A 19,176-nucleotide genomic window follows, 5' to 3' on the forward strand; every position below is an offset into this window, starting at 1 on the left:
TGTGTGATCACGGTGTAAAGGCCCTGGCTCGGACCGGCAGCTCGTGAGGGGGGTTTCCCCATCCCCTCTCCCGCCGCTATGCTGGGCACCTTCACGACGCTGCTGGGGGCGCTGCTGGTGCTGAGCCGTAGCCCGGTGCTCTCCTGCCTGCTCACGTGCGGCCTCTACCTGGCGCTGCGGCTCTTCAGCCTGGAGCCCGTCTCCCTGCCGCGGGCCCAGCACATTCTGCAGCCCCGCGGCGCCGCCGCCCGCATCGCCCACCGCGGCGGCGGGCACGACGCGCCCGAGAACACGCTGGCGGCCATCAGACAGGTCAGCCACCGGGACCCCCCCCCTCCGCGGGCCTCTGGGACACCCCCCCCCGGGGGGACCTCTGGGATGCCCCCCTCGAGCCCCTCCCCCTGCTAGCACACCCCTACCTTCTTCTTACTGAGCCTGCTGCACCCCTCGCTCTGCCTGCCCCCAGGAGTGCTCCCCGCCCCCAGAGGTATTGCTCCGTGGGGACCCTGTCCTTTGGGAGACCCCACCCCTTCCAGGAATCACCTGGCCCACCCAACTGACCCTGAGGCCCTTGCCTTAATCTTGGGACAGGACCCCCAGGAGCCGTGTCCCTTTAGGTGCTAGGAGTTACTCTTCTTCACCCCCTGGACCATCTACTTTTCCTCAGTCCTTGGCTTCCCTGCCCCCCTTTCCTCCCATAGCGGTACCTGCCAGGGCCATGGTTCCCAAACTCTTTACTAAAGCCACCCACCAGCTGCGTTTTGCCACCCACCTTTACGTACATACACCCTCTAATCTGGCACTGCAACCCTAATCCCAGCCTGGCGGGGAGGGGAGGCCCTGGGAGTGGGGGGGTTGAAGAGTGAAGTGGTGGCAGTTCCTGTCCCATGGGGCTGGGCCCTGCTCCCCGGCGTGGCGACTTGGCACATGGGGTCACAGCGCCACTCAGGAGGAGCAGGTGGACCAAATTTGGGTGAGTGGCATTGTGGCCTAGTGCCCCTTGTATTTGGCAGGGTAGTCAGCCAAGCAGAAGTGGCATTGCCACTCCATGTACCAGGTTGCAATGCCCATAGCAGGGAGCTGGGCCCAGTGTTGCAGGACAGGAGCCCCCGTTATGGGGTGAGTGCATAATGGGCTTATTCTCCAAACTCTTCCCTCACCTTCGTACTGGGTTGGGAGAAGTGTACGTTTGCCTAGGTCCCTGTGACCCATAGAGAACTTTATCGCAACTCACTGGGTCATGACCCACCCTTTGGGAAACACTGTTCTAGGGGTCCTCTCAGCTGGAGGTGCCTCCCAACTTGAAATAGTCAGTGGCGGGGAGAGACAGAAAATTATGGACAATATGACATTAACAGATGCAGGGCCATCCCAGCTGCTGCCAGAATGGTACCGGGGCGGGCTTTCTGCTACTTCCACAAACTCCAATTTTGGGGTCGTATTTGGAATAAATAGCTCTACTTCCCCCCTCTGCTTTCAAAGCAGCAGCAAATTAAACTGGACCAAATTCCTGTCAGTTTCACTGCCTCCCCTCCCTCAGAGGTCTGAATAATAGAAACTGAAAGAGTGGTCTGGTTTCACTTGGCTGTTCTTTGAGAAAGCTATGAGCAGCAGAAATAGGTGTGTGGTAAAAACTATATTACTTTTTTTGCTTTTAAATCAGTTTGGCATAGTAGCGAACAGAATAATCCAATTTTGTTTTTTCACATCCAATTCCAAATAATTCTAACAAAGAGATGCCAACAACTTAAATGGTAATTTTATAAAATGTATTAATGTCTTCGGTAAAGAATATCTTCACTTGTCAAATTATGAAAGGGAGGAAAGTGATGGTGGCGGGCACAGCTGATGTTCCTAAAACTCATGCTTTGGGGTTTCAGCCAGCAACCCCCCAGTGGCTAGGATGGGATTTTTCCCTCCCAGTGTATTCTGGGAGGTTTATCTCCTCCTTCTGAAGCATCAGGGATGGACACAGCTGGAGATTGGACACTGGGCAGGGTGGGCCAGGGCTCTGACCTGGCACTGAGTATTCTGTCTCTTTCAGATGTGTAGCTGGCTGGTTCTTGCTCAGGTGCCTCAGGTCTAACTGATTCACATATGTGGATTAGGAAGGAATTTTCCACCAGGTCAAATCTGCAGCGACCTTGAGGTGTTTTTACTTTCGTCTGCAACATGTGGGTCACTTGCTGAGATTATCTGGGTGTACCTCATTTAATCATTTCTGTGCCACTGCAGTGGCCTCAAGCACTGATGCACCTCAGTCCCTCCTGTCCTCAGCCTGTGGCAGAGAATAGTTTAATCTCCTGTGGGTCTCATTTACTTGGTCTCATTTCCATTGCTGGATTTAGTGTGGGTGCTGTTGATGGCCTGTGATATGGTGGTCAGACTAGATGATCTAGTGGTCCCTTCTGGCCTTACACTGTATGACTGACTATATTTTTGTTTTAAAATTTTAATAGCAAAATTTATTTATAGGAATATCTACAGGGAGTACACATCACCAGAAATCAAATCATAGCGGTAAAATTCTACATCAATCAAAATGTCAACACTTACTGTTTTTCCATTTTTAAAAATCATAAACAAATTGTTGCCTGAAATCAAGCAAAAGATTGCAATTAAAGGTGTTATAAACAAATAAAAGACTGCAAGCAAATGGGAGTGATTAGTGCAAACTAATCAACAAACCATAGTGATTAAGTAGAGCAGCTAAAACCAAACAGAAACAACAGGGGAATTATTATGTACATACTTGTGAATCATTGTGTAAATATAGTAACCAACTGTTGCCCAAGACACTCCAGAGCGAACTTGGTACACAACAGAATGAATTTGGAAATTACAGGGTAGATGCTGTTTACTATTCTAACGTCAGTGTTGTTCAGCTACTCAGGCTACACTTCTCCCCAAGGAGATAAAGGGAAGAAAATTCTGGAAATGTCAGTAGTCAAACTCTTCTTGCTAAATATCTCAAAACATCTCTGTGACTGAGCTACCATATCCTGTAAATATAAGCCCAGCACCATTTAAGTGCTGAAAACAGGAGATCTGTACAAAAGGCATATCTTTCTGGGAATGGGGAAGAAAAGGGATGAGCAAAAGAAGGGAAGATGGACTAGTCAAGAGCAAAAACTATGCATGCTTTCCACCCTCTGTATTGTAAAAATTCAGTTTTAGGATGTCTTGGGCTAGTCATTCTCTAATTCTCTAAGGCCTGTCCTAAGATTGGGCAAGTACTATAAAACAAGAAGATAAAACAGGATCATTCTAGATCAAGGGTATTCAACTTTTCATTGTGTGGACCACCTTCCTACTTAATCATAATCTTGCCTCGTCTCCTTGATGACTGTTGTATAAAAGTTGTATGTGTACAGTTAACATTAAGATCCAGGTAGCTCTCTGATTTTATGAACTTGCAAGTGTACAATAGAAACTGATCCCACTGTCTCCCAGTATTGTGGAGAAGGGTACAATTTCCAATCACTTACCCACAGGCAGCTAAAACTTGTAATCTAGTAGTCCATCTTGAAAACAGTGTTCCGATTTTCTAGTTTTGATCTTGTCTCAAATAAATTAAAATAATTTTTTTGCAGATATGATTATCTGAAGTTAGACTCTCACTTTTATTCTCTTGTTTTCATAAAATCAAGTGGGATTGGATTAAATTTATCTTTGTTTTCATGTCAATCAGAATGCCCCTGCCACCACTATCTTGAAACTGAGATTATGTAATTTATTTCAAATTCAAGTAAAAATTACCAGATGATATAAAGCTTGTTCACAAAGTTGCTGGGTTCCCCCCTCTCCCCCCCGCCCAAGGAGGGAGAATGGGAATCTCTTCCATTTTAATTTTACAATAGAAATGTTTAAGATCTCAAATACTGTATTGGATGAAGGGATTAATTCAATCTATCATCAGAGAAAGAAATATGGTATGAAGTCTATATTTAAAATACCTGGTATTTGATAGACTAGGAATTTTTTTCAGGGGAGAAAAAAAGCCACAGTGAGGGATCCTTTTCCTCTGCTGTTAATAACAGTTGCCCCATGTCATGCCTGCTATGCGTGGTAGAAAAGTAAGTTGCCAAATTCTCTTCTATTACATATCTTGGTTACTTGGCCCAAGATAATTGGTTTCCACCTTAACTCAGCCAAACTCCCACAAGCCTGGACTGCTTCCCAATTAAGATCCTTTGCCCTGACTAATTTATCCTGATAGGATAAATCCGTCTAATTTATTTACTGTGGCTAGGCCATGGGTAACCAGGACATCACCAGCTGGCTGTGGGGTAGAGATAGGGTTGAGTTCCTTCCCTTCATGTGTATTTTGCTCAGCAATTTACCATTTGGAGTATAGGACATATCTTCATAAGAATTTAGCTAAAGCCCACTGTGTTTTGTGGGCTGACAAATCTTAGAGAATATAGTAGCCTGGCATCTGTATTAGAATACAAAGTAAGCATTGTAGCACCCACCTTTATATTTAAATAGTTTTTGTCTTTCTTTTTTGTTTTAAAGGCAGCTAAGAATGGAGCCACAGGCGTGGAGCTAGACCTTGAATTCACTGCAGATGGCATTCCCATTCTAATGCATGATGATACAGTAGAAAGAACAACTGATGGGTCTGGGAGTTTACGTGACTTTACGTTTGAAGAAATTAGGAAGCTTAATCCATCTGCAAAACATAGACTATGGTAAATGATCAGCAACAGTCTACTAGTACTTCTACTTGTTTCTGAAAATGTTTCTACAGTACCAAAACAACCATCATAAATAAAATTTGACTTTGACCCATCTGTGACTAAAAACCCCTTGAAACTTTCTAACACACACGTGGTGCCTCCTACCCATGTTGGAAGCAGATCAGAATCTGTCTCCTTGCCCCTTCTTGGAGTGGGAACCATGAAGCAGAACTGAATGATTTTGATTTTAAGGATGAGATTCTCCAACATCTAATGCATAAGCAGTGTTAACCTCAAATTAATCTTGACCAAACGCTTTTTAGGACAGGGTTTGATCTGAAAAACACTTGATATATTGGGACTATTGCTACTTTTCAAAGCTTACTGGGGTAGCTATTTCTAAAGTAAATTTTATTGACACATCTCTTGATTAGATTTGTTTATTTAAATGATCATTTGTATCTTTGTATGAATGGTGGGATGACTCATTTTTTCTAAAACATAAGGGTTAAACTGTTGGAAAGGAATTACTTGGAGTTCTAAGAACGTCTCAGATAAGACCTTTGATCTTGACATAAGGTGCTCATTATTTCCATTCTTGCAAAATGTAGGCAAAGAAATATATACACTTGCTGGAATATGTACAAGAAGAAGTCTCCTAAAATGTTACTGTGAATGATTTTTTTTTTTTTTTTGAGGGATCTCCATTAGTTTATACATTTGGTGTTTTTAATTTAATATACTCTACACCTCGGCACAGTTCAAATGGAATCTTTCCTTCCTCTTTGTTCTTGGAGTTCTCCTGGATTGGGTGCGTTCCACTGAACTTTTCATACCTTTCTGTAGGAGAGATTTCCGTGGTGAAAAAGTACCAACTTTGAAAGAAGCCGTTATGGAATGTATGCATTATAACCTCATTATCTACTTCGATGTCAAAGGCCATGCAAATCAGGTATTTTTGCTAAGAATGCTTCACTCACCATTTCATTGGATTGCTCCCATTGAAGTCCATGGCACTACTCCCTTTAACTTCAGTGAGAGAGGTCTTGGGCCTGTTTTTGCAGAAAGTTAAGTTTGGTTTTATAAAACTGAGACGACTTTTTCATGCTTTATTCTTTCCATTCCATTGAACAAGGATGCTGACAAGCGTAATTAGAACATGGCTCACTGGCATGTTGGGCTCTGGTAATGTCACAAGCATGCACTGAATCTAAGTGAATGAATAACTGTGTCCTCCCTGCCACCTAGTTGTGTGGAAGAAGAGAAATCACGATGGGCTATCCTGCTTGTCTGTAGTAGTTAGCATCATGACATGGGGTACTTTTGGTAGGTAATGGTTGGCTTGTTCATAAACTGTATAGTTTTTCTCTGACATGATATATAGAAAAAAAGTTTTCTTTCAAAACCAAACCACAGTTAATGCTGCAAATGTTTTATAGCAATAGATCTTGTCAGGGGTGTGTATCTCTTAGCACACTTCCTGGCTATTGAAAGCATTCTGCCTGAGGCATGCACAGTATGATAAATACAGTACATCCTTTTATGCTGCAGTCTATGAATGTTGCATAACAAACAATGTCTATGGACCTTGAGCTGTAGACAAACTTAAATGCTGCTTTCCTCCTTCCCCTTTCTAATTCCAACCCCCCAGGAAAAACAACAACGCACTTTAGTGCGGTCTTTCTGTATCCTAATGAACTCTTTAAACTACAATGTACCTTCTATGTATTTATCTTTCATTGATAGGCAGTTGATGCCCTAAAACTCCTCTATCTGGAATATCCTCGTTTGTACAACAGTAGCATTGTCTGCTCTTTCATACCAGAGATAGTCTATAAGGTAAAACTTCCTAAAGGTTTATTTTGTTTTTTTAGTTTTATGTACACCACGTCACAATCACTGTAATACGATGAGTATGCTGTTGTGGAGAAGTGCAACTCCAGAGTACATGGGGATCATTCTTAAGTAATTAAGAACACACTTAAAAGTCGGTGTTGAAATGAGGGGAGGACTGGGGTATTCGATTCTCAATCCTCATATACCCCCACTCACCATTGCCACCTTGTCAGACCCTTCCATACTGATTAGATAAATCTTGAATAACTCCCCCTCCCCTAAGAATTATACTGGTAAAGGTTCATTAGCTTAAAATTGACACTAAGTGATATTGACACTGAGGTGCCAAGGTATCTATTAACAGATTACACCGGTGTCAGATTATTATAGAAGTTTAGTATATATTCAAATAAATTGTCTCCTAATTCCCATTATTTGTCATTCCCTTCCTCCGTGTGCATGGTTCCCTTGCTCAGCTATTTCCCCTCCCTTCTTACCTTACAGAATCATAGGCATTCCTGAATTTTTCTCTATTTTTGTCCTCCTCCTTTGAGTCTTTCCCTTTTGTTCCATATTTTCCTACTTTCCTTGCTTCTTCCTTTGCTATCTCGTTGTCTCAGCTACTTCCCCTTCCCAATCCCTTGTTGCTTTACTGTCCTTCCATCCATTCTTCTGCTTCAAGCTCAGTGGTAAAGTGAAATTAACAACACACTTGAAGCAAGATACTAGTACTGCTTTGTGTATTGTTAATTTCATTTTACTGCTTGCTCTGCAACAGGATGGGGTGGAGCTGAAATTAAACATGCCTGCACTGATGCATAAGTCCCTGGCTAAGAGATTGGTAACAATGGGGACCTGTGTGAAGTATGAGGGTCAGTTTTTTGTGTTTGTTTTTTTTTTAATTAAGATTTTTAGTAACTTTCTATTTGTATTAATACCTTATTAAAGTTAAAAAATAGTTAATTCTAACTCCTCATTTTCCATTTATGCTGTTTGTTATTTTGCATGCTTCACTAAGCTTGGCTAGTGAAGATAGATTTGTTCACACTCTACCTCCTGCACTAGCAGGATGTTGCAATGTTTGGGATGTAAGCCGTGCAAGGAAACGTCCAGGTCTAAACATTTAAATAGCATGAAAACACTTTTCTTGGGTCTTATAAAACAACATCAGTGTTGGGCTTATGCTACTTAATAGCAGTCAAGAGCCTCAAGTTAAATAGCTGAAATTCAGTTTCCTCTGTTTACTTGTGAGGCCTCGGTTTAGGGTTAGAGGATTGCTCTGTAACAGCTGATGACATCACAAGGTATTACCTGAAACAGGCTCTTTAGTAAGTGTAGGGGAAACTGCATTAATATAAATGCACTGGCAAATTTGAACTATTAAACCGCTTTCCATTAATGATTTGGGATATTAAGATAAAATTCTTTATTAAGGCTTTGCATTTCATCTGTGTGTATAATAAAATAAATAAATGATAGAACACAGACCAGTTATAATTATGTGGCAATCTGTAGGTCCTAGTTATTAGAAAAATTGAAGATACTAAGTTTCAGAAACTGCTCTTTGAAACTCTGTATTTGGTAGTGTTAAATTGGCATTTGCTGAAGTGATTTTCAATACAGTTCAGTCTGTTTAATTAAACACAGCTTAGTCAGTGAGAACACACTGGGTCAAACAACCTTTAGAGAATTTACAAACTGGTCTAGATGAATCACAGAATATCAGGGTTGGAAGGGACCTCAGGAGGTCATCTAGTCCAGCCCCGTGCTCAAAGCAGGACCAATCCCCAACTAAACTGTGTAGCCTCCTAAACAGCATGCTAAGCTGTATTTATACAGAGACTAAAGTTGTACACTTGTCAGTATCTGCATGTCAACCATTAGCTTCTAGCAAGTCAAAGTTTGAGACTAAGGACCCTACCTTACCTTCCTTGCACACAGATAACTCCCATTGACTTAAATGGGAGTCTTGTGTGCACAAGCAATGTAGGATTCAAGCCTTAACATAAGTGTCACTTATTCAATAAAGGGATTACCAAGGGAAACAATACAAGTGGTTACAATAAATAGTTTCAAAACCAGGTTAAACAACATCTTGGAGGAAAAAGAACTCTGCTAGAACTGCAAATTCACAAACTAGTGCCTCTCATCCCTTCATCTTCAAATGTTCCTGTTTGCAAATCAGGTAATAATTCAAATCCATCCATCTAATCTAGAGTGTAGCCCTGGCAATTTGGCATCATCTGCTAAGTACAACTTTCTCACCTTGGTCTTCCAGATGAGGCAATCTGATAGGAATGTTGTTACAGCGTTAACACACAGGCCCTGGAGCCTTAGTCATTTTGGAGATGGGAAGCCTCGTTTTGATTGCTTTTGGAAGCATTATGGATATATGATGATGGACATCATTCTGGACTGGAGCTTGCACAACTTCTTGTGGTACCTGTGTGGGGTTTCAGCTTTCCTCATGCAGAAAAATTACATTTCACAGTAAGTGTCGAAACATACATTTTCAGGAGGAGCTAACGTATCCAGAGGTAATCGTGTAATAAAATAGGGAGGAAGAGGTAAAGTGAGACCATGATTTAGAAGAGTCTGATGTACACGAACACCAGAATCTCTAGTGAGTGTACTGTGTGCTGTTTTAAACAGGTCTCCTCTTCAATAATATATGCAATTTATTTTTTCATATTTATAATCTTTGTCCTCCCCATTCATATTTTTACCCCCAGTGCTACACCTTAAGTTAAAATAAAAGAGGGAAATTTGTTGCTGTTGCCTGTTTGTAAAGAGATATTGTAGAAAGGTGGAATGTGGTCACTGCAGAGCAGGTAGTCAATAGGCAGACCGTAGGCCAAATCCAGACCTCCAGATGTTTTTGAACAGACAAAGAAGTCTTAAGTACTTATTATCATTATTACTGTTTTTTCTGGCATCTGGACCTTGACTATACTTGAACCTAGAAATGTGGACCTTTACAAAAAAAATAATTGACTACCCCTGCTGTGGAGAATGTATATTGTATAGGAAAGCTATTTGTTTTAGCCTGTGTTCATGGTAGTCTTGGTGTTCTCCTAACAGCATCTTTGTTCTTTACAGAGAGTATGTGAGGCAGTGGTCTTCACGAGGCGTTCAAGTGGTTGGCTGGACAGTGAACACATTTACAGAAAAAATGTACTATGAGACCATCCTTGAGACCAGCTACATCACAGACAGCTTGGTAGAGGACTGTGATCCTCACTATTAGACTTATGCTGTATGGGACTCTTAAATATGCCATCCTGGTTCAGGCAGATCAGAGTTCAGCACCAGAGGGCTCCAAAAATGCAGATGAAGCTGCTTACATAGGTTGGGTTTTTTGCTTGTACTGTATGATTGGATCTTTAATCACAGCAAACCCTTCTGTCACACTAGTAGACAGAGGCTGAGTCACAATCAGCATTAGTGCTGGGGAGAAATGTTGCGTGCCTCTCCTATCAGTTTTGATCAAATGATTTGGTAACCAGTAGTACAGGCAGGTGGCTTATAAGTCATCTAATCAAACTGTTTCTTTACTTGATGTAACCCTTGATTTTAAGTCGTCAGCAGCTTTTGAAGGCCTAATTTTAAATTGTAAATTAACCAATCTGCTCCTCAAATAAGTAATAGTGGGGTGTACCTCTACCGCAATCTTAAGAGCAGATGGTAGGTGTATTCCCATACCATAACTTTGAATACAATATGGTCAGTTAATGTAGAAGTGAAGTATTTTCACTCTCTAACAGGCTGGAAAGGATGGATATTCTGTACTCTTACAGTATGGAGAGACTATAGGTGTCTCTGTTCTGGGCAAATACTGCACTAAAACCTTGTGGGTAAACTTGAGTATCTCCTTTTACTTCAGTCTTAAACTTGACCTTAAAAAGGGGTGAGGGAGGTTAGAAAGGTTCTTCCTCCTGATGATGCTATAGCTGAATCATTATTCCTAAACAGAGGCTGTGGAGCTGCTGTTAGCCATAGGCTAAGCAGTAGCTGAAACACTTCTTTTGTTTTGTTGTTGCTGCTAAATTGTTTACACAGATAAAGGGATAGAAGGGCTTTGTGATGGGGTTCCCACACCACTCATGGCACAGCCTCCTGGCCACTATGGGGAGTAGCTCTGCCAGGTGCTGTACCCTCCTCAGCACTCGCTCTACCCATCTTCTCTCAGCCTGCAGCATCTTCTGGTTTGTGGCTTGGCTCTCCGGCCAGGTCACTCAGTTCCTCCCTTTCCAGGGAAATCACAGTCCTAGACCAGCTGTCTGTCTGATGTCTCCAGTGCTCTGTGTCACTACCCAGTGGCTGGTAGGGGAACCCAGGCCCGCCCTCTACACTGGGTTCCAGCCCAGGGACCCTATAACATGCAGCCAAGGCTAGCCCTTGTTGCTGTTTTCCTGGGCTTCTTCCTACAACCTTCCTCCTCACAGGAATACTGCAGACTACCTCCCTGTAGCCCCTTCTACTCTCAGCTTATAGAGGCCCCTCCTGTTCCTGCCCAGTTGGGCCTGGTTTAATGAATCCCTGCTCCTTAGCTCCTCCTGCAGATGAAGCCTGGGGAGTTAATTGGCCTGCCTGGTCATCTTCACCCCTTCCAGTCCTGTGCGGGGTGGACATCCCATCACATACTCTGTTCCTCCAGCCTACAACCCACAGGGCTGTTGTGGCCTCCTGCCCTGCATTTCCCTGAGCTGTGTCCGCAGGTCATCCCTCTCTTGTTCAGTCTCCTCCACCAGGAGACACAAATTATGCTGGTCGTCCGGGGCAATCCTAAACTTTTCCTTTTGGAACTCCAGATCTTCTTCAGCTATTCACAGGGCTTGCTCTGCTACTGCTAGCTTCCCCTATTGCTCCTTCACTTGCCCCCACGGGCTCCCTCAGGCTTTGAGTTCCCACCATAATTTGCTCTGCTTCAGTGTTCGTTCCTATGTGTGTGGGCCCTCTCCACCCCAGTCATCTGTTAACCTCCTTACTACCTCCTCTTGGGTGTGTGGGATGACTACCTGCCGGCTCCATAGTGATTGCCGCTGTCTCTATTCTGACAGTCTCTGGCATGCTTTGGTCCCTGGACACCCCCTCTTTATTATCTATTTCACTGGAGTCTATGAAATACCCCTTTGCTATCCCGCCCTTTCTTAAGAGGGCAGTGCCCCCTTATATGGCCAAGCTCACAACACCCAAAGCAAACTGTTTGAGTTGTGTTAGCAGTAGTCTTCCAATTGGCCTTCTTTTGTCCAGCCCCTTCTCCTGGGCTAGTCTTCACCTCATAGCTCATATGTGGGCATCCCTTCTTACTCCTGGGGGGATTCTGCGCCAAAATATTCAAAATTCTGCAGCAAAAAATTCTGCATACTTTGTCAAAATAATACAATAAAATCACACCAGTTTCAATTGTTTTGGTGATTTTATTTCAACTACAATACAGAAAAATCACAATACTATTATTCAGCATTTCCTAAACACATGAAAGTTAAGTTACAAACACTCGGTAACTAATACCCTGCATTCCAGTTATAATCTTAGATTTTCATTTAAATTACATTGCAGAACACCAAACAGAAAAAAAAAAGAAGGAAAGAAAAGAAAAGTAGAATGTCATTTTAAATTGCTCAGACTTTCACACATGAAAATCATACAGTTTTGCTAATCATCGATCTGGACCTGGCTGGGTACTTTGGGAAGGGGCTTGGTTCTGATTGTCCTGACATTTTATTGACTGTTTGGTAAATGTTTTATTTGCCCTCAGTCTTTTTTTTTTTTCTTCTTTCTTTTTTTTTTTTAAATGGGTAAGTATCATAAATCCTGAGCTGTAACCTAACCCCACTGTGCCACTTTGGCACAGGAAAAAAGTGAGCACATAGATCTTCCTCGCTGCAGATTCCCTTACTGTCATTTATAATAAGGCTCCTTTATATCACTCTGGCAATGTAGGGGCCTTAAAACTTTCACAGGTTTTATGCTCCTGGGGGAATTGACTGAGAACGGGAACAGTTAACTAATAATAGCGACATTAACATTGTCAGGCTGCTACATTTCTGCCTCAGAGAATGAGATCAATTAACCATCAACAGCAACTTTAACAGTGTTACTAACTACACAGTCAGGCTGCTAGGACCTCAGAGAATGAATCAATTCACTGAGGCAGGGCTGCTACGTTTGTGCCCCTAGCCTACCTCCTGCAGAATAAAAAGCCCTACCCTTCCATGCCAGTGAGCTGCAGTAGCAAGGGAGAGGGACAGTCTCTCAGTGGCACACACATATGCCCAGCCTCCCTCCCTCCCACCCGCCATGGTGATCACGCATGCCTAGCCTCCTCTTCCCCCCTCCCCCCAAGGCTGCGCCAGGCACGCTGGAACAGATGCGCTACTGGGGAAGAGGCATGTGTTCCCCAGCAGATTTTTTTTTTTTTTTTTTTTGCATTTTTCTGCACAGGGGGCACAGAAAAATGCAGGCCATATGAATTGTGCACCCCCACAGGGGCACAGAATCCCCCCAGAGGTACCTTGTGTAGCCAAGCAAAACATGCCCTTCCTTTTCCTATCCCCACAGGTAGGACTCTTTAGGGCTTTGTTTTCCTGCCTTCTGGGTGAGGCTTCTTGTCCCTGTAGAGGTAGGGGCATTTCCTTTTTTAGGCATATGTAGGCATAAGACTGCTTTGGCTAGCCTCTGGCCTCCTTGCCCTGGCACCTCCCCTCCAATCTCATTCCCTGCAGCCTCTACTAATTTCTTCCCACAGGACCTTAAATAAATACAGGTGCTGTTCAGCCAGCCGTGTCAAATAGTCTTGCAGGTACCCATGTGCCTCCCATTACCTCTCTTGGTTCTCCAGCACTTGCCTCAGCTGGATCTGTCCCTGCTTTTTGTCAGTCCTCTTCTGCAGGGGTACCGACTCTAGAGTCCAGTCTGGGAGGTTACAAGTGCTCTCTGCCAAAAAGGCTTCTGTGTACTGTGGCTCCATTGTCCCCTCTTTCTGTTATGGCTCTCCACGCGTGCTTGTATGGGTGTGAACACCTTATGCATTCCTTTACAGTCCGCTCAGGTCTCTCAACCTCCCCTTGTATCTGGGTCAATTGCTGCACAGTCTTTCACACAGGGCCTTGTATCGGGGTGACTCTTTGCCTGGCCACTTGTGACTGGGTTCCTTCACCGCTCGTGGCCGTCCTGGGGATTAGTTCTGTCAGGTGCTGTGCCATCCTCAGTGCTCTTTCTACCTGTCGTCTCTCAGTCTGTAGCCTCTCTCGCTCTCGGAGTGGCAGCTTCTGGTTCAAGGCTTGGCTCTTCAGCCAGCTCTCTGAGTTCCTCCCATTCTGGGGAAATCGCAGTCCTTCTGGACCAGCTGTCCAGCTGACATCTCCAATGCCCTGTGGCTGGTAGGGGAACCCAAGCCCGCGCTCGACACTGGGTTCCAGCCTAGGGACTCTATAACATGCAGCCAGGGTGTGTATTGTCTTAGCCCTTGCTGCTGTTTCCCTGGGCTTCTTCCTACTTATCTGGGTTCACACTTCTGTAAAAATCAGAGTGGTTTAGACTTGCAATAAACAAGTCAGACAGTTCAGGGCTAGTTTATAGTGTGGCAGGTATGCATCATGTATTATGAGTAGCATCCATGAGAGTAGGTTTGATACCTTTTCTTAATGTTGTTCTTGTTATGAGTACCACTAAATGATCAAACTGGAGTAGCTGCACCCTGGGTGGAACCTGTAGCTCGAGGAGAGAATTCATGAATGGCACAGCCCTGCAAGGACGCATGTGTGGGGAGGGGATAGAACTATTGTAAAATAAGGGTGCCCAAGTATCAATTTTATGCCTTACCTCCAGGACAAAATGTCACTTCCATGTCATTTAAAAGTAGAGAGACTTAAAACCAGACTTAAAACCAGTTGTTTACCTGCTGTTGTGGGTGACCACTGAGATGTAGCCGAATGGGCTAACTTTTAACCAATAGATGTGTAACTATGTACTTTCAGATTAAAAAGGTAATCGCATACTTGAGCATGCAGGCTAGCCTCTTGCATTAGAACTCCACCTTCCCGTGTCCCATGCCCCCTGTCAGCACAGATACAGCACTGCACAAGTGGCTAGTCACTTTCTTGAGACTCAGGTGGTGGGAATTGAGTAGCATTCCCTGTCAAAGCTAGGACAACAGACTGAGAGGATCAACTTTCCAATTCACTCTATTTTGTATTTAAATGATGCCTGATACTCATATGCTACATGTCACTGTTGGGTGAAATCACTTTCTTCATCGGCTATAACATATCTCATATGATCAATCAGGGATTAAAGTCTACCTCAATAGATTAGGTAAAGTCAGTGTTTTGTGCCCAATAACTAATTGTGTATACAGTTCTATATAGTACCACTTGACTCAGATGAAAGCTGCATGTAATATAGGAACTAAAAGTTGATTAAAGAAAGGATAGGTGCTCATGTGCGTATTGCAGCAGCAGTGACTAATTGTTTACTGTATCTGTGGTAGGACAATAGATGTAAAACAAGTCCCTGCTGAGGAACTTCTATGAACTGACAAAGGTTGCTTATTTTCAAGAGTTACTCTTTCTCACCAGCCTGTCTTCAACCTAGTCCTTGGTTCAAGCCAGCCATTGCACAGTGAATCAAAGGCTGAACTTGTGAGACATCTCCCGAAGAGTAGCATGGTTGGTAACAGTATAGACACGTATGTGCTGAATCCACTTTTAATAAAATATTCTCTTCAAGTGACAGTTTGTTCTCGTGTCCTTCATTCAGAGGTCTGTAGAAAACTTAACTAATGTTAAGCAGAAAGCTTCCTTTCCCTGATCCAAGTTACTAACATGTAGCTACTTCTACATAGATTCTGCTGTAACACTTGCCTCCTCATTAACTACTCCTAGACTGAGACTAAAGAATCTGTACTAATCTTATTGTAAGGTGAGTTGGTATGAGCTATTTTGTCTGGTAGCTGTCCTTACACTACCTTCTAATTAAAAGTCATGGAGCTGAATGCCATTAAGTGGAAAAAGACTAGTATTCTTTTCTTCTGCCATTATAAACAATGATCTTCCAAATATAGCTTGCTCCACTTAAGGTTGTCTGATGCTTTCCTCCTGAAGAAATACTTTAAAACACTGCCTATGGCACTATACCATTACTGTAGTGGACAAGATGTTGATTCTTACAGAAGCTATACCTCAGGTAAGAAGTTAATGACAGCAGATAATTTGTATGACAGTCTTTTAACACAGCAGTACCCTGGCAGAGTGGAGTTGAGCATCTTTTGTAAGTGGACTGGTGCCCATATGAGCAAGATATACAGTGGAATGAAAATATTTTCCCTTAAAGCTTCTTAAACTTTGATCAGGTAAAGCACACGTAGGTTTGCTACTGTGAAGTTATCTTAAATGGGGCAAGCCTACTCAATTTTGTAATGTTAATGGTGGAGGAAAAAAAGCATCTTTCCTAGCGGGCATTAAGGTCATATACTTGAATAGATTTGGCAGTTGGGTCACAAGCTGCTGTTTTTGTGTACTTGGTTCTGGAAGGAGACATGTTACTCCTCACTTTAGAACTAGCTGCGGACCTTGGCTCAGGACTTTTATCTTTCAGTTTTATTTTAATTATAAAAAACATCTTAGGCCGTTGGGGTGGAGCAGATATGAGAATTGCAATGTGTCCTAGAAAACTCTCTTTTCTGGAATGTTCACTTAAGTTGGGGCTGAATGCATTTTGCAAATTAACAGTTGTAGACTTTGCCACTGCAAAACAAAGCCTAGACTTAAATATGTATGCATCAGGCCCCAGCACGAGGTGTATACTAGCAACACAGTACTTCAGTCTTTCATTGTGTCCTCTTCCTACACCTTCAGCTGTTGCATCTCTCCAGCGCTAGCTTAGATTGTAAGCTCCTTGAGGCAGGTCTGGATTTTTTCCTGAAGCCTCAAGCACACTCATGCTATTGTATTAGGTAGGAAACAAATATAAAGAAAAAGCAAAAAATATAATCCAGGGAAATGAGTTGGGCAGGGGAGGAGATGTGAGATGACGACAACAACAGAAGAAATAAGTTCCCAGAGAAACAGTTACAACAGTAACCCCACTGAAGGGTAATTCTTACATTAGGAAAGCAGTTGGAAAAACTAGATGACAAAGGTAGACATTTAAAAGTATCTAAGATATGAGAACCAAATTAAGATGGACAGCATAGCCAGGCTCGGGCTCTGCAGGTGGCACAGACTGCTGCAACAAAAGAAGCAGTGCAACATGCAGCCCCAAATCACCTGGATAAAATCCTCAACAAATATTTCCAATGCATGCTGGAATAGCGAGGTGCTATTGACACTTTGTTTCCAATGTGTGCTTGTAGCTTAACATGTACCAGGTGGCAGCTGGAATTGCCACAAATATGAAGAAAGGATTTCTGGGGCAGCTGGTGTAAGTGGTAAAATCTGCAGCTGTGAAGTCATAACACACAAAAACCCACAACTTGGCTGACAAGATTAGAGTTTATTGCATTATAGCCATTCCAGAATGACACTTTAACCTCTGTCAAAAAAGGCTCAAAAGATGAGTAATCTGAATTGTGAAGAGAGAGAGACTGAGAGCAATAAGGTTCACACAAACAGTTTTATATTCACCATTCTGGGTCACAATTTACTGTAACAAATAGTTTTAAATAGGTTAGAATCCTTTTTATTTTATAAATACTTCATTTCTGTTTTTAAAAAATACAGCTAAGAACAGCCAGATCAAAGCAAGTCAAGTATAAGAATACCATCGAGGGTTGTAGAATTGTAATTTACATTTGTCATTAGGCACACATTACATTGATACAATAAAAAATTCCTCCCTAACCTGATGAATGGTGGGCACTTGCTATATTTCAGCAAAAGAGTTCATAGCAGAAGCTAGAGAGGTTTGCTATCATCAAGATTTCATTTTTTAAAAACAAATCAGTACAGTTCATTTACTATGAAATTGTAAAATTTAAACTGCAATCGACAAAGTGCATTTTCTGATGTGTTCTTGCTTTAATTTTTTCCCTTAGCGTCTTATTTGAAAAAGTCAGTCATTTCCAATGGGTTTCCAGCCATTACTGCAAAACAGTAAGGTTCTGGTAGAAGTACTTCTAGCAATTTGTATTTATATTTGCTTTGTACAGTTCATGGTCTAAAGTCCTTGTCGTCATCGTCCTGCATTTCCCATTCAGCCTGTTGTCTGGCTCTCAGAGCCAGTGCAAGGGTCTCAGAAATCGCCGGTCGGTGTCCTGCTGAGTCCGCTTTTAGCAAAGGAAGTAAAATTGATTTGGTGAGTGCACATATAACGTTAGCCCTCCATTTGTCAGGAAGTGCCTATGCTGTTAAATTAAACCATCTCTCAAGTACAAGGAAGATACATGTGTGTGCAAGCCAGATCAAGCTCATGTGTGAGATTCTATGCCTGCCTTGCTTCTGGCTGTGTGAAGGTTTCTAGGCCACCATACACACTTAATAACCCTCTTTGAAATGCAAAGTGAAGTACATCCCTTACTGTGATACAGTATTCCCTCCAGACCTACTCCCCTAAGAGGACATGAAGTTTCATTTGTTTCAAGGAATTCACTTTTCAGGTACAGATAAGTCTTCTGCCACATTTCAAAAGTAGCCACTGATTTTGGATGCCCCATCACATTCTATGACACAGCTTGGGCCTGATTTTCAGAGGCGCTAAGCTCACACAGCTCCCGTTGAATCAAGTAGAGCTAAGGGTGTACCAAAGTGGAGCCCAAGATATAGAGTTGAGCACTCAAAAACTGAGGCATGAAAACCCAATGTCCGCTTCTGAAGATGTTAGCTTTAATGGCCTATTCTGATTATTTGTTCCTGCCCTTCATCGGAGGAAGACTGAATTCTGCAGCCATTTTGGTGCTTTAACCTACTGCATTTCAAAATCTTACTGAGCTGAACTTCTTCGAGTTGTTTTCTCTGTGTTGAGAGTTATTACTTACCAGGAGAAAGGCCAGTCTTTTCTGGTATCCCAGCAGAGAAGGACTGAAAACAAAATTCATAGTAAATCAGAATATTTACTTCCATGTGTTCCCACCAATATGCCTGTTACCTTTATGTTTAAAAGCAAACTTTGATCACTTAAACGTATCCTTTGCTTCTGCCAACCTTATGTGGCTTTGTGAAGAACTAGTTGGGTTTTGTTCTGAAAGCTTTTCTTGGTACATTTTTATATTAAAAATAGTTTTTGAGGTGGGTGGATAGTGGTGTCTGCAAACTGCGGAGGTCCTATTATCATCACAACATCCAAATGAAAACTACTATGTTCCATACAAGTACCCTTCTTGGCTGGCTTATCATACCTCAGCATAGAAGTCTCTTCCATTTCTCCCAAATGGCCTTTCTAGGGAGGCTGTCATTTGCAGAGCAGCTTGTCTAGATGGCTGGTACAAAGATGAACTCCTCTGGAAGAGAGCACATCAGATTACTATCAGAGGCTCGTTCACCTGCACATCTACCAATGTGATACATGCCAACATGTGCCAGCAATGCCCCTCTGCCATGTACATTGGTCAAACTGGACAATCTCTACATAAAAGAATAAATGGACACAAATCAGATGTCAAGAATTATAACATTCAAAAACCAGTCGGAGAACACTTCAATCTCTTTGGTCACTCGAT

The 19,176-nt window shown here is 42.7% G+C and overlaps 2 protein-coding genes across 11 annotated transcripts in view; one reads left to right on the plus strand and one right to left on the minus strand.

Annotated features, from left to right (window-relative positions):
• Window positions 1-7: 7 nt before the first annotated feature.
• On the plus strand, window positions 8-10,907 carry GDE1 (glycerophosphodiester phosphodiesterase 1). Of its 2 annotated transcripts, XM_077827502.1 has the most exons (6): window positions 8-312; window positions 4,519-4,694; window positions 5,529-5,634; window positions 6,429-6,521; window positions 8,797-9,008; window positions 9,618-10,907. In XM_077827502.1, exons 1-6 carry the CDS (start codon window positions 79-81, stop codon window positions 9,763-9,765), a joined length of 969 nt encoding a protein of 322 aa, XP_077683628.1. In that variant the 5' UTR covers window positions 8-78; the 3' UTR covers window positions 9,766-10,907. The 2 variants fall into 2 exon arrangements, with proteins under 2 accessions (XP_077683628.1, XP_077683629.1); XM_077827503.1 differs by lacking the exon at window positions 6,429-6,521.
• A 6,088-nt stretch (window positions 10,908-16,995) lies between these two features.
• TMC5 (transmembrane channel like 5) overlaps window positions 16,996-19,176 on the minus strand; it is a 54,947-nt gene continuing 52,766 nt past the window's right edge. For all 9 annotated transcript variants that reach the window (XM_077827492.1, XM_077827498.1, XM_077827494.1 and 6 more), the window contains 3 exons: window positions 18,856-18,957; window positions 18,496-18,538; window positions 16,996-17,787 (listed from right to left, as the gene is read on the minus strand). In XM_077827492.1, coding sequence (XP_077683618.1) covers window positions 17,672-17,787; window positions 18,496-18,538; window positions 18,856-18,957 — 261 coding nt within the window. In that variant the 3' untranslated portion in view covers window positions 16,996-17,671. The remainder of the gene's footprint in view (window positions 17,788-18,495; window positions 18,539-18,855; window positions 18,958-19,176) is intronic.

Source organism: Eretmochelys imbricata, chromosome 10 (genome assembly GCF_965152235.1).
Source record: "Eretmochelys imbricata isolate rEreImb1 chromosome 10, rEreImb1.hap1, whole genome shotgun sequence".
In the NCBI taxonomy this organism is placed as follows: Eukaryota; Metazoa; Chordata; order Testudines; family Cheloniidae; genus Eretmochelys; species Eretmochelys imbricata.